The 14,262-nt window shown below is 39.9% G+C and overlaps 1 protein-coding gene across 1 annotated transcript in view; it reads left to right on the forward strand.

Moving 5' to 3' along the window:
* The window catches only part of foxp2 (forkhead box P2), a 110,829-nt gene extending 105,672 nt beyond the window's left edge, over positions 1 to 5,157 (forward strand). The window contains exon 19 of the mRNA XM_036577490.1: positions 4,605 to 5,157. Within this exon, the coding sequence (XP_036433383.1) occupies positions 4,605 to 4,749 (145 nt within the window). The 3' untranslated portion in view covers positions 4,750 to 5,157. The remainder of the gene's footprint in view (positions 1 to 4,604) is intronic.
* Positions 5,158 to 14,262: the final 9,105 nt, after the last annotated feature.

The following is a 14,262-nucleotide window of genomic DNA, read 5'->3' on the forward strand; positions in this document are numbered from 1 at the left end:
CGTCTGCATCGTAGAGGTTTAGATGTTATATTTTATGCAAGACTGTTCCTATTAATATTTAGCAGCTAACTGTATCATTAATTACTTTAAAATCTTTGCCTTTCCATCTTTTTTAATGGTGCGGAGAGAGAGCAGGAGAGAGAGAGAGAGAGAGAGTAGGGTGATTAAAGATTCATGTGGTGTGAGTTTGAGGAATGCGTATGTAGAATGTGCCCAGCACTAATCAGTGATGTCATACATGTCACTGTGCAGTGTTTACCGGGCCAAAGATAGGACACTTAGCACTGTCACACATACACAAACACGTACACATGCAGAGATACGTAGACACATTCTCTGCTTCTTGTCATTCCAAAGCAGGATTCCACTCCAGCTGTGCTAATGGTGCCTTATCACCCCTATAAATTAGCAAATACAGCCGGGCATGTATGTAAGCATGAGCGTGTGTGCGCAAGCGCATGTTGGTATGTGTGTGTCAGGTTGGGAAGTGGGACAGGAGTGTTAACTGGGGCAAATCTGAAAGCCAGACAGAATCCCAGTATATTCACTCCCTCAGGTTATTTAACTTTTAATAATGGACAGTTGAGTCTGTTTCTTGAATGCTAGCATTCTCTCTCTCTCTCTCTCTTTCTCTCTCTCTCTGTCTCAGACACGAAAGGTGGCCGATGCTGCCTCTTCCTTACATGGCCACTACATGCCCAAAATGGAAGAAATGTGTTTTGTAAGTGGCTTTTTCTGGGATGCATTTAATAATGAAGAGGCCAGCTACCAACATCATATTCACGTCTGCCCACCAGAGAATAACCACACAATCAGACTAACCTTTTTTCATAACGTGTTATGATTTGCGCATTCAGTCAAGCTATGGATAGCGTCAGGCATGTGTGGGTTTTTGTGAGTGTGTACTGGCACTCTTTAAGATTTGGTTAAGGGAAAGTGTATACAAATACAGACAGAAATGTTAATAAAAAATGTTAATAATACAAATACAATGTCTGAAGTAGCTTGTTTCAACACGGGTTATGACATTTAATTCCATAATCAGCAGCATTTGACATCAGATACGTTTTTCAATTTTAAATGACTCAGATCTGCAAGTCATTACCTCAAAAACAAACACACTCACTCACACACGCAGGCTGGCACAGGCACCAGCTCGTGGCTTGCTAATGCCAGCCTCTTGTTAACCACTAAATGACTCATCCTGATGTCTTAATACAGTGGAGAAAGGACTAATCGTTTTCTTCCCTCCTCCAAGCCACACAAGTGTGCCGCTGATTTCTAATGAATGCAAATGAAAGCTGTAAGCCATGCTTCTTCACATGCAGGCTAAAGGCCTGTGTCGGGCTTAATGGCCAGTGCAACGCTGGCCTGGCCGGGGATCATTTGTCTCCGGGTAATATCTTTAGGCCCATATCTGCGGACCTGTTTGTTATGGCGTGATAAATGTGAGAGGCAGCACCTCCTCTGAGCTCTCTGTGGCTTTTAAAGAGCCAAGCAAAGAGTGAAGGTGTAGGTCAGCGATAGCTTTTATGGCCCTATATCATAATGTGTCATTATAATGCATGTTTACAGACACTCACAGCACATTTGTTGCTCTGTGGGTAGAAACAGTCATGATGTATCCTGTGTAATTACAGATAGAGTGCAAGTGCACTATGTGAATGAGATTTAGATCAGCTGCATTTATAAAGAAAAAAATATCAAAATATCAGTATATACTGGATGTGCTGTAAGTGTTTCAGTGGAGGATGTGCATGTTTGACGCGGCAGCAGCTTTGCCATAGTGCTGAACGAGCTGACAGGTTATTAAGGTCGTCACAATACCAGAAGTTTAACTTCACCGATATCAAGTGCAATATTACAAATTATCTGTCTCAGTTTTATTCGCCTGTGGGCGGAATATAATGCCAACATAGTGTTAGCCTATTTAACCCCTTAAACCCCATATTTATAATTCAGTTTTGACTCTTATAAGAGTAACTACTATAAATGATTCAGTAACTACTATTAAAATGTGTAAGTTGTTTAGTTATGAGAGTGGGCCCTTGCAATTTATCCTGTTCATATTCATATTTTAATATTTAAATGTCCTTAGGAGCTTGCCTGAGCACAAATCTGAAGAACTTTTTTTTTAATCCATTAAACCATACAGCTAAAAAGTGATTATTTATCACTAAATGTATTCAATTAAAACAGTATTTTGGACATATGGGGCTACTTGTGCAAAATGGTTGAAAAAATAGAACATTTAAAATTTGTTTTTATAAAAATATGAAAATTGAATGATCAAGGATGGGAATGGGTTAAGAGGTTAAAGGGGAATTCCACAAATTTTTCAAAATTTCTGCATAATTAAATGGTTTAGACACAATCATTCAGATGGTGTGATGTGAAATGTCCCATTCTATAGATTTACCGAGTCAGAATTGTTGAGTCAGGAACCAGACATCTAGAGAGTGTAATGCCTTTGAAAGCTCCCTCACAGAAAGTTATTATATGAAATTGTTACGAATACACTGCCTGATGCCTGAGACATTGTTTCATGATAGTTCTGAGATGGTTTTGGCCTAAAACATTTTTTTAAAGTCATTCATGGTTGAGGGCTACACGCAGTGTGTTCTAAGGCAAAAAGTACTCAAAGAAAACTTTTTCGCATTTAGTATTTTTTTAACCATCATCAGTGTTACACATAAAAATTCAGAAGACACGTAGGTTCACTGGTCATTTTGATAGATTTGAATAAAATGGCTACATTTGTGTCATTTCAGTCTTTCTCTACAGTGAGACAATTTATTTTTCAATAAATTTTGAAAAATCAGTGGAATTCAACTTGAAATAAAAAATTGAAATTACTGAATGTTAGACTATTAACTGTATACATTTAATACAAAAAAAACTTTCAGTACTTTTCCAACTCATTACTGTGTAGTCCTATTTAGCCTACAATTTAAAAGTTTGAAATTTTTTTTTTTTATTATTCAAATAATAAAGTTTTAATAATTACTAGGAGACTGAGAAATAGTTTTAAAAGTGTCCAGTTTCAGAGTGATGAACAGAGGGGTAGAGGATTCTAAAAAGACTAAAAATAATGAAAATCCAGAATGCCTCATATTTCAAAAGTGGCGATCAAATCTTGAGGCTGGTAACTTGACAGAAAATTATTCTGAATAGATAAATACGATTGTTTATCATTTTATAACAACATGCTTCAAATATTGAGTAAAACATCTAAAAATACCTTTTGACGAATAGTTTGTGATATTTAAATCTATGTTGTGTAAGTCAGCATTGAATATAAAATATCCAAAAAAAATGATAGATGATAAGTGATTTCAAACTTGTGAACGGTAGTGTCTTTCTCTCTTTCTGACTCCGTTGGCTCAGCAGACAGCAGCATCCATCCCAGCGCCAGCAACCCTCCTCTACCACATCTGAATATTAATCTATTTTGCTATAAATATTAAAGTAATCTGTACCTTTTAAAATTCTTTTCAAATTCAAAGTTCCCCCTGCCATTGATGAGTGCAGCCCAAGAGATGACTGCCAGACATGTTCTAATGCAGAGACTAGTTGATAAGGTTTTTTCTCCTCTCTCTCTCTCTCTCTCTTTCTCTGCCTAACTCTCTCTCTCCCTCTCCCTCTCTCTCGCCTAGTCTAGCGGGATTTCCCGATGCATCCAACGTGTCAGAAATAATTAGGTTTTGTCAGATTTATCATGGTAGCACAAACCCCTTTCCCTGCCAAGGGCCCAGGATCATGTTAAGCCTTGTTTGTGTGTGACAGCGTTATTATTCTTGTTAGTAGCCCCACTTCCACCCTCTCCTCTCTGCTGTTCTGCAGGGGGGAGAAGCCGCTCACTCGCCGCCTCACTGTGTTTTTTTTTTCCTCCCCTCTCCATTTATTGACAGTCAGTAAAGATATTCATCCATTTGGAGTTAAAAACATGGATCATGGTGTCCGAGTGAACTGACGGACTGGAGTTGATTAATGGTAGAAGCCTAGCTGCAGGTTCTCTCCCCTCTCAAGAAGCGCCACCGCAGCCCCTGCATATTAACGAAGGCCTGCGCTTTCTATTAACAAGATAAAAAAAGCTCCACTCCCCCCTTTGCTCCAGGGGGTGAGGGGATGAGAAATTCTCCATTATTTATAATGGGGTTGCTGCTTCTCTCTCTTTTTTTTTTTCCAGCCAGGTGCCATCAGTAAACTTTTCAATGCCAAACATGTCGAGGTATCAACCGCTTTGCTCTGCATTTTTATGACTGCGCTGTTAATCTAAATTTAATTGCTATTTACATTTATACGAAATATGAAAAAAACAACCCCTGGCTTGAAAATTTGCCAAAGGTGTGTTGAATATGAAGTCTACTTCTGGATTGTATCTGTGCATGAGTAGAATGGCAGCTATTACAGAACAGTGCCCTTCCCTTTTCTACCTCATGACTACACTATATTTATCCTTCTTGACTCACAACTTCAGCACATCGTAGGTAGAATCCAATCACAGAGAACTGACAACCCCCGTTATGCTATATTTAACCCTGTAGGTCATTAAATGTATTTAAATATATTAAATATAGTTTCTTTTCTGTTACTGTTCACAGGCCTCCAGTTCACGTAAAGGAGGAGCCGCTAAACATGGACGATGATGACTGTCCGATGTCATTGGTGACGACAGCCAACCACAGTCCAGAGCTGGAAGAGGAACGAGAGCTAGAGGAAGGCAACCTATCGGAGGACCTGGAGTGATAGTCGTCTCTGCCCACGTTTGCTGGGACTCGCCCCTCTAACCACTCCACAAACCACAGAAAGGCAGCAGATCGAAGCGAGGAATATTTATTTCGAATGAACCCGGGAGACTGGCCCAAAGAAACTCTCTCAGCCCTTTGAGGACCACATAAGAACAGGCATGAGATGTCTGCTTTTTAAAATGACTACAAATGAATTAAAAAAAAAGAACAAGATTTCATTCAGATGGCATGGCCACCACACACCGTGAAACACCAAGACTCATGGACGGAAACGAATACAAAAACTTGAGTCTTTACTGTAAGAAAGTCATTGGCCACATATACTGCCAAAAAAGTTTTAAGTTTGTGAATATCCAGCCCACAGTAGTCGCTGATGTTAGATACAATTGCTGGTTCAATTCAAGTTGTTGCTCTGTTATTATTTGCACAGGAGTAGTATCAGAAATTAGTGTCACTGCCTGTATGTTGCTAAAATACTCAAAAGACAGTATTTCTTTCTTTCTTTCTTTTTTTTTTCTTTTTAACAAAAGCTTATTTTCTTTTCCGTCACGTTTGCAACACCACCAACTGTAAATGCCATTTTTAAAACTCACACCAATAACAGAACCGCGGTATCAAGACTGTTGCAGCTGTCCAAAAAAAAGTAGGTCTCTCCAGTGTCTCTTTATCTCTGTTTGTGCTGAAAAGTGAAATGTGATTACTGAGTTGAAACGTAAATGTTTGTGTAAGCACCACGCTGAGGAAAAAAAAAAGATGAATTTCTGCATATTCTTCTACTAGTCTCTTTACCTCCTTGTTCTAAAGCTTTGTCTACCTGCAAAGAGTCACAGGCAACAGCTATAAACCAAAGCCAACACTATCAATGGCCAATAGCTTAGACAGAAGCCACCAGACTCTTTGGTCAGCCTTCTGTGACTTTAACTAGTACAAAGAGAAGCTTTGTTTTCCGCTAACTACCTTCGAATAACCTCTGGGATTGTGTCGTTTAGCCCTGTACAAAGATTTTAAAGAAGGCGATTTTGATGTTTAATTTGATTCCAGTTGGGGGAGCTCACATTGACGATATGCGGAGGGTCCGCCGCGTGCCGGGGAACAGGCAGAGAGAGCAGGAGTACACTACAGGCGTGTGGGCTGGCTAGAAGCAGTAGAGAGCAGCTATAAGTGGATCATGACCAAAACAACCATTTGTGTATCAGTGGAAGTGCAGAAAAAAATTGTTGTGAAGATTTTTTTTTTTTAGTTTTATATATAGATATATATACATGATGTTTTTATTTGTTTTAATCTTCATTATTTGTGTCCGCCATCTTATCGTTTTCTTTCCTAGTGAAATGTGTTGTTCAGTGGAACTGTCTGATATGTCATGTCTTCTCTCTGTATGGTTTTCTTCTCGGAGCCGCGTCGAAGCCGAAAACGTAAAATATATAGGAACCAAACTTTAAGATATCTAGTGAAGCCAAAAAAATCATGATTTCAAGTCGATATGAAATGATTATGGCTTGGTTATCTTGTGAAAGCAAATAATATAGCCATTGTAAAAGAGGATATCAAAGTTGAGAAGAACCTTTTCTAGGTGAGATTTGCTTTGCTCCATAGATTCTCGTAGAAAGCGTCCTTAGCTAGTATTGGCTCTTGAGAAGGTATACGGGGTACAGCGTGTGCTCTGTATAGACGAGATTAGGTATCAAAGCAGATGTGAATAGTCTTTGAGTGTTTTGAGTGTTGATCATAGCTAATGTCATCTAGAAAAGTGGCTGTTGCTTTAAAGGTCATTTCTGTTTTCAGTCAAACCAAAGTTACACAAAATTCTGCCTCCTCTCGTGTGGGATAGAGATGCTAGCACACAAAGCTGTTGTAAGGCTCACTCAGTCCAGCAATGTTCTCCTTTTCTTGTTTGTTTCTTTGTTTGGTTGGTTGTTCTTTTTTTTGGTCTGCTGACTTTCCTGGTCCTCGTTCTGGTCAACTACCAACACAGCAAAAACTGTCTGAAACCGATAATGCTACGTATCGTACCTGAAATGTCAAAGTTTGTTTGCTTTGTACGTATGGAAACATACTGTGCAGTCGTCGCTCTCCAATGTTGTGCCAAACCGAGGGGTTGGCTGCTAGCTTAGCGCAAACACTCACACACACACACAGTGCATACATACGTACATACGCACACACTCTAATACGATTCTTACACCAGTTCAGCTCAAAGACGAAGCTGGATCCAGGAACAAAGCTTATCCCTTATCCTTTGCTGGAGTCAGCAAATTGACTTGAAGACGTTAATAATTTTATCACACCAAATATAGGGACGCAGCGTCTTTCGTTTTTGGGGAAAAAAAAGGGTTCTCCCACTTATCCAAAAAGGCTTTCTAAAAGGTTCTACCTCTTCACGATGACGATTTCTGAACAAATATGGCAGATTGCACGACTTATTAGAAAGCTACAAAAGCCGTCACATTACGTCTCCACCTGACTCAATAAGACGTTGCCAACAGACAGTTTACATTCCCAATGCCAGATATGGAAAGTTTTTGCATTGTAATAGGTTGTCCTGAAACATTTGTAGAATGGTTATGTAAAAATATACCTGTAAGGGGATATTGTGTTTTAAAAATGCATGTCTAAACTCATGTGGTGGACTGGAAATAAGAGTTAATAAAAGCATATAATAAAAAGATCAGGATGATGGCCTAAGTGTACAATGCATATAATATGCATACCTCAGCTATACTGTTTTTTTTTGGGGGGGGGTGGGAGGGGTGGAGGATGGAAAAAAAATGAACTCTCAGCCACAGAATGCATATTACCTGTAGATTTTGCATGGGTTTTGTAAAAACATTTTAAAAAATGTCTAAAATAGTTGCTTGCACATAATACCAGAAAGACCTCCAGATCAGCAATCTGCTCCTCCACTAGATTTAGGATTGTCTGGATTTTTTCTGGGATGATGATTTTGTCTGTATTTTGATAATTGTGCATATTATGTAAAAAGATAAAAAAAAATGTTGGTGGACCCATGAATTTACCAGACATTTTTTTTCTAAGCTAAAAGATCAGTGTTTCTTTTCTGAACTTCATGACTTTTTACTGTTCTCACATTGCTTGCTAAGAATAGCAAACCTGCTTTTTTCCTGCATCTGCGTTGCGTAGCTGTAAGGCTTTACCTAATGTGTGTATTTATTGCTTGTACCTCTGTGCATACGTTATGGAGCATTATGTCTGGCCGATGAGTCATGTATCGTTTCTATTACTATCATTCTTTAATGATCGGGAATATGATCCCCTATGTATACAGTAAATTGGGACAGTAGCAAAAACATGTTTATGTAATTGGTGAATACCTTCTTTTTCTGTTATATTCCTTTGAATCAAGGTTAACTAATTTTTGATACTTTTCATTACCGTGTACTGTGTCCATACGTTAAGGTTTTTCGCCGAGAGTAGAGATCATGATGGAGAATTGTAACAGGCGTTATTATTTTCTGTATTCATGGCTTTTCACTGCTGAATAAAATAAAGGACCAAAACTAGGATTTGAAAAGCAACTGTCTACCTCCAACATCAGGGAGTTCCTACTTTTTTGTACACATATATCTTTTATTCTACAAAGGCCCACGGAAATCAGGCCGGCATTACGCTTTTATGCAATGTAGAGGAATTCATCGCAGAAACTCGTGGCCCCAGAAAGAAAGCCAGAAAGTGAGAAAAAGAAAAAAAACAATTAAAGTTTAATAGCTATGTTACAAGTTCTTTGTTCCAGCTTCCAGCACCTAGAGTGTTGTTTAGATGAGCAGGACTGGGGGAGAGCGTGGCCAGGCCAGGCTGGGCTGGATCTAATGGGTACGGCCCGTGTTCTCCAGCCTCGGGCTTTGATCTTTGGAGAACATGGCCTGGCACAACTTACTTGAAAGGTTATTTGGGGCTAGAGCGTGCCCTCCCTGGGAAAACAGCGCATTTTCCCTTCATTCCTGCTCTTTTTCTTTAGCTCTCCAGCCCCCAGTCGCACCGTGGTGTGCGTTACGTGTTTACAAGTGCATTTGAAGCGTGGCAGAAGGGACTGCTGCAGTTCACCCAGCTGATATAATGCATAGCATTGAGCATCATGTAGTCTTAGATGTCTGCCAGCAGTAGGATAGCTGTAGCATGCAGGGGGGGCACATTCATAATTGAATATGCTGGGCTTGTGTGCAGGGCATTCTCTCACAGAGCACAATATGTTTTGTCTTTTTGCACCAAGGAGCAAAACTGCACTTCAGTTTAGGGTTGTCACTACTGATCAGTATTCCAGTAAAGCGCTGAATATTTTGACGATTGAGTAAGGTCCAGTAATAGAGATGAATCATATTAAACCATGCATAGGATTTCAGAGATTCCAAAAAAATTAGAAAGACTTGTTATATGTCCGTGTGTGCGCTCGTCTGTGCATGTGTTAAATATATGAGGGGGTAAATTTTACTTGACACCTTTTTAAACGAGTAAGTGAGTTTAATCGACTAATCATGACAGCCCTGCTTCAGTTTACGCCCAACTTTGACTCACACTAAAAAGACTCGTGATTTGTCTTAATATCTCACTTTGCCATTGAAATGCACTGACCACAAATGTAACATGAAGAGCCGCAAAAGGCATCGAGAGCGACTCTTGTCACAAGTCGCAAACGTGACTGAGTCCAAGTCTCTGGTGTAAAAGTCTCATCTCATTATCATTCACACCAGTCCCACCATGACTGATAGCCCACTCTCTCAGTGGCCCTTAAGTCTGAAGGGGTTTGACTTTACCTCAAAGAGTGGTCTAACAGGTCCCTGAGAACCCTTCTGTAAGTAGCTCACCAGTGTGAGCTACTTATAGGCACACACACACACCTACTTACATATATATATATATATATATATATATATATATATATATATATATATATATATACACACACACACACACACACACATTTGGCGTTTTTCAGTTTTCACAATGTATGTTGCCCCTTACATTGTGTGTAAATCTCATGACGAATGGACCAAAAGAAGTGGCCCGAAATTACTTGAAAAAAATTCTGGTTCCATTGACTTACATTAAAAGTGAAGTGTGTTTTTTCCTTCTCCTGTAAAGTTATCATTTTGGAGACACTCTGACAACAGTGATATATAGATATCAGGGCCACCTTTGATTTATTTGATCTCAAGTCAAAATTTCTGGCTATTGTTCATTTTCCAGGAGATATTTCTGAGATTACATACAAGATAATCCACTTGCACCAGGAAGACAAAAAGTTAGAAGCGAAGATAAACTCAAACTGGGCTTAAAAACTGTGAAAATACAGAGAAAATTTAACTCCAAACAACTGTGCAAGACCTGGTAGACCACCAAAACTGTTACCATCAGATAAACAGCACTTAAAGCTTTCATCGATGAGAGAGGAGAAAATCAAGCTCCACTCTTACTTCACATCTGAAAAAATCCACAGGTGTTCCTGTCCATGCTTCCACTGTGAGAAGACAACTCAACACTGAGTCTGAAAGAATGAGTAGCTGTCAAGAAGCCCTGTCTGCAAATCAAACAAAGAAGCTACTGGTGTTCTCAGAACAATGGACTGACCACCACAAAGTCCAGACCTCAACATCACTGAATGTATTTAGGATTGCTTGAATTGTGAGAAGAAAATCCAACCAACTTCTAAGACTGAACTTGGAGGTGTGGAAAAGTCTCCCTGCAGATTTCTTTGAAAAACTGAAAGCAAGTCTCCTGAAAATAACTGGAAATTGTAATAAAGATAAAGAGTGGACACTACATACTGAAAAGTTGTATTTACTTAATGAGGCTTCTGTGTTAAATATATGTTTTTGTAACTTGTACTCAATAACTGGAGTGACTGGAAATGAAATAAATGAAGGGTGGTCTCTGACTTTTACACAGTGCTTTTTACAGTTTGATCAAACATCCTGCCTGATATCTGAAGCTCTATCACCTGCCCCCTCAGCCCAGTGGCGGTAGCTGCTAGTTACTAGCTCTGGCTCGTCTCTGGCATTCACAGTACAGTACACTACCTCTCGGGGGCAACTCTTCTTCTTCTGTGCTATTTATGCACTTGGAAGTGTTTGTGAATTCAAGTGAGGGATGGCATACGGCGCGCAACAAGGGGCGCTGTGTACTACACAACATCAGAGAGAGCGCAGACATTAAAGTGTGAGCAACATTACAGACCCCTCTTTCAAAGGCCATGAAATAATAATGTGTTGTGGTTTAGTGGGGATCCGCCAGTCACACTGGCTGCTTTTCATAAAGTGGAGTTATTTACAGTGCAATGAATAAAAGAAAGGGGTAGTGGTGCAAGCCTTTCACACATGAACTGAAGAGGAAGGAGGAAGGCACTTTAAAACGGCGCAGGAGAGAGTGAGCGAGCGAGACAGAGAGAGAGAGAGAGAGAGAGAGAGAGAGAGAGAGAGAGAGAGAAGGAGGAAAAAGAGAGATGAAATGCTGAAATAGGTCGCCGTGCATTTCACTCTTGAGGAAAAGGTCCAAGTCTGTTCATTAAATCAGATTGTAGTTGATAGCATTTTGAAAACAGAGGTGATGTTCCATTTATTTTGGTGAATAATACATCACAAGTGTTCCACTCATGAAAGAGGATGCTGGTTTTGAACGAACTCCTACAGCGGTCATTTGTGTCCAGCTGGAATTTTACTGATAAATAGTCCATATAAAATGCAATGTATCAAATTGCTGCACATGCTAATTTATTCCATACCAATAAATAGCATGATGCCCAGTAGTGACCGATTACCTACAGCATTAAATAAACTCATGTGGTGCTCATTTGTGTCCAGATGGACTGATTTAAACACTACAGGAGATCTTTCAGACTTGGGCTTTTGCTCTGAACTAGATACATATTTACAATACAATTATAATATGTTTATAATACATCTATTATATGTTCATATTTCTATAATATTTGGCAAAATATTTCATTGTTTGATGTAGTGTTGATTGAACATGTACAGTGCTCATTTGTGTCCATCTGAACTAAAATCTCCGTCTCTAATTCAACGAGTGTGGTCAACACTGGGAAGCTTGCTGTGTATTATATATTTATAACCATTCAAATAATATGTTGTATATATATTTTAAGGATTATTTCAGCATTTTAAACCAAATCTGCTGTCTATCTGTAACATACGTTCAGTCACCACAGACAAGAATTTTCATGAACACAAAAACGTTGACTCGAATAAGACTTATAATGGAAATCAATGGGCACCTGCTCAGGCACCTGCACATTGACTTCTATTAGAACACTTTTTCTGTTATACTAAGGCCTGGAAAATATTTCTGTGGTAATGAACTGTACGGTTTAGATGCAGCAGATAGAGATTAAAAAATTCTGAAATGTTCATTTAAAGCCTATATTCACTGTATATGTCAGTAGGGGACACATAACTTTACACAGGCCTGATAATAGTGCATGATAGTGGATGAGAATAGTGATTTATCATGATATATTGAGTTTATAGGTTCACTGCCCAGAAATGTCCCTCTTCTCTCAACCCTGACGGTGTGTGTCTGCTCTGCAGCAGGACGCACCCTAGGGCAGCAGAATCGGCCACTAAATAGTCTGAGGCGATGGCAACGCTAATTGAGATCATCATTATTATAATTGCAGCTCCAGAAAAAAAAGTGTGTCTTAAATAATTTGCATTGCTCTCGAGTTGATATTGGAATGTAGTGCAAAAAATAATTGCATGGCTGGGAGGCACGTTTGGGTTGGACAGCTCTAGCTTTCTCTCTCTCTCTCTCTCTCTCTCTCTCTCTCTCTCTCTCTCTCTCTCTCTCTCTCCCCTCAGGGACACCACTGCTCTCTCTCCCTCCTCCTCTTCCGCTGGTCACGTTACTGATGTGCTCCACTCCACAGCCACAAAGGGCCAGGCTTTCATGTCTGATCACTGCACCGACTCACACACTGATGAGCATTTTTATTAAGATAAGAAAGAGCACAGCTCTTCATTACTCACCGTAAAGACGCGCGCATCTAAATCACTATTTACGCTGTGATGCATTACTATATGCTGAAGCATTGCGCTCTATCTGGAGGGAAGGAGGAGAAACTGGCGTTTTGAAAGTGTTGACTGTCTGCAAAGTGCCAGCTGTCTACAGAAATTGTGTGGAACCTGCTCCGGAAACCTGAATGATACGAGGGATAAAACTGCATGTGTTATTATGAAAGTCTATAAAGTGAATCCTTGCAAATATTCCACCAAACTTTTCTGGGGGGCTCTGTGTAAAACAGAAAGCCATTAGAACAGGTGTGGAAACTCTGGAAATTGCTGACACTGATAAATTTCAGCCTGTGGCACATTTCTACCACACACACACTCACACACACACACACACACACACACACGCGTGCTTTCGCATTCCTTTCCTCTCTCTCTCTCTTGCTATCCCTCTTTCTCTTTCCCTCCATTTGTTTTTCCACCTCTCTTTCTTCCTCTCTCTTCTCTTCTCTTCTTTCTTCCCTCTCTCTCTCTTTATTTTTCTTTTCCCCACTTCCTTTCCTCCATCTCTCTGTTTTTCTTTTTCCTTTCTTCCTTCCCCTCTCTCTGTTTCTTTTTTCCCCCTCTTCCTTTCCCCCCTCTCTGTTTCTTATTCTTTTCCCCCTTTCTCTCATCTATCTGTCTTTCTTTCTTTTTCCCTTTCTCTCTCTCTCTCTCTCTCTCACCCCCTCTCTCTCTCTCTCTGTTTCTTTTTTCCAGCTCTCTTTTGTCCTCTCTCTGTTTCTTTCTTTTCCCCCTCTTCCTTTCCTCCCTCTCTGTCTTTCTTTTTCCACTTTTCTTCCTTCCTTCCTCTCTCTCTCTTTCTTTTCTTTCCCTACTTCCTTTCTTCCATCGCTCTGTTTCTTTCATTTTCCCACTTTCTTCCTCTCTCTTTCTCTTTTGCCACCACTCTTCCTTCCTCTCTCTCTCTCTATCTATTTCTTTCTCTTCATCCTCTCCTTCCTTTCCTACCTCTCTCTATCTCAGTCTATCTTTCTTGCTCTTTCTCTCTGTTTTCAGTGAGCTAAAACAAAGTGTTGAGTCTGAATAGACAGCTCATCTCTCTGTCTCTGACCGGTAAAGGGCCTCTCTGCCCAGACACTCTGGAGACCTCCAATGGAGGGTCCCACTCTGTATGATATCCACTGATGCCCTAGTGTCAAAGTTCCGTTGTTTCACTACGCTGTATTTTCTATCATAACCCTAATACTGTATTTCATGCTGTCTCACTGTGGAAGGCTGGGTCCCTCTTTGGGCTCCTGCGCTGCTCTCAGAGGGTTCGCCTTTTTATTTACTCATACTTTGTTTATTTTGGACGATAAATAAACAGGCGCAGGGTTGTATTTAGTGGTATTTTGGTGAATTTCTTAGTGGGACAAGCCAAGTTAGCAATGTGGAGGTCATTTAAGCTGATGGGAAAAAGGCAACAAATGGTCTTGTCCCAATCACTGCAAGTGCAATTTCCTTCTTTCCCTCAAAATCACACAAACAGG

Source organism: Colossoma macropomum, unplaced genomic scaffold (genome assembly GCF_904425465.1).
Source record: "Colossoma macropomum unplaced genomic scaffold, Colossoma_macropomum, whole genome shotgun sequence".
In the NCBI taxonomy this organism is placed as follows: domain Eukaryota; kingdom Metazoa; phylum Chordata; class Actinopteri; order Characiformes; family Serrasalmidae; genus Colossoma; species Colossoma macropomum.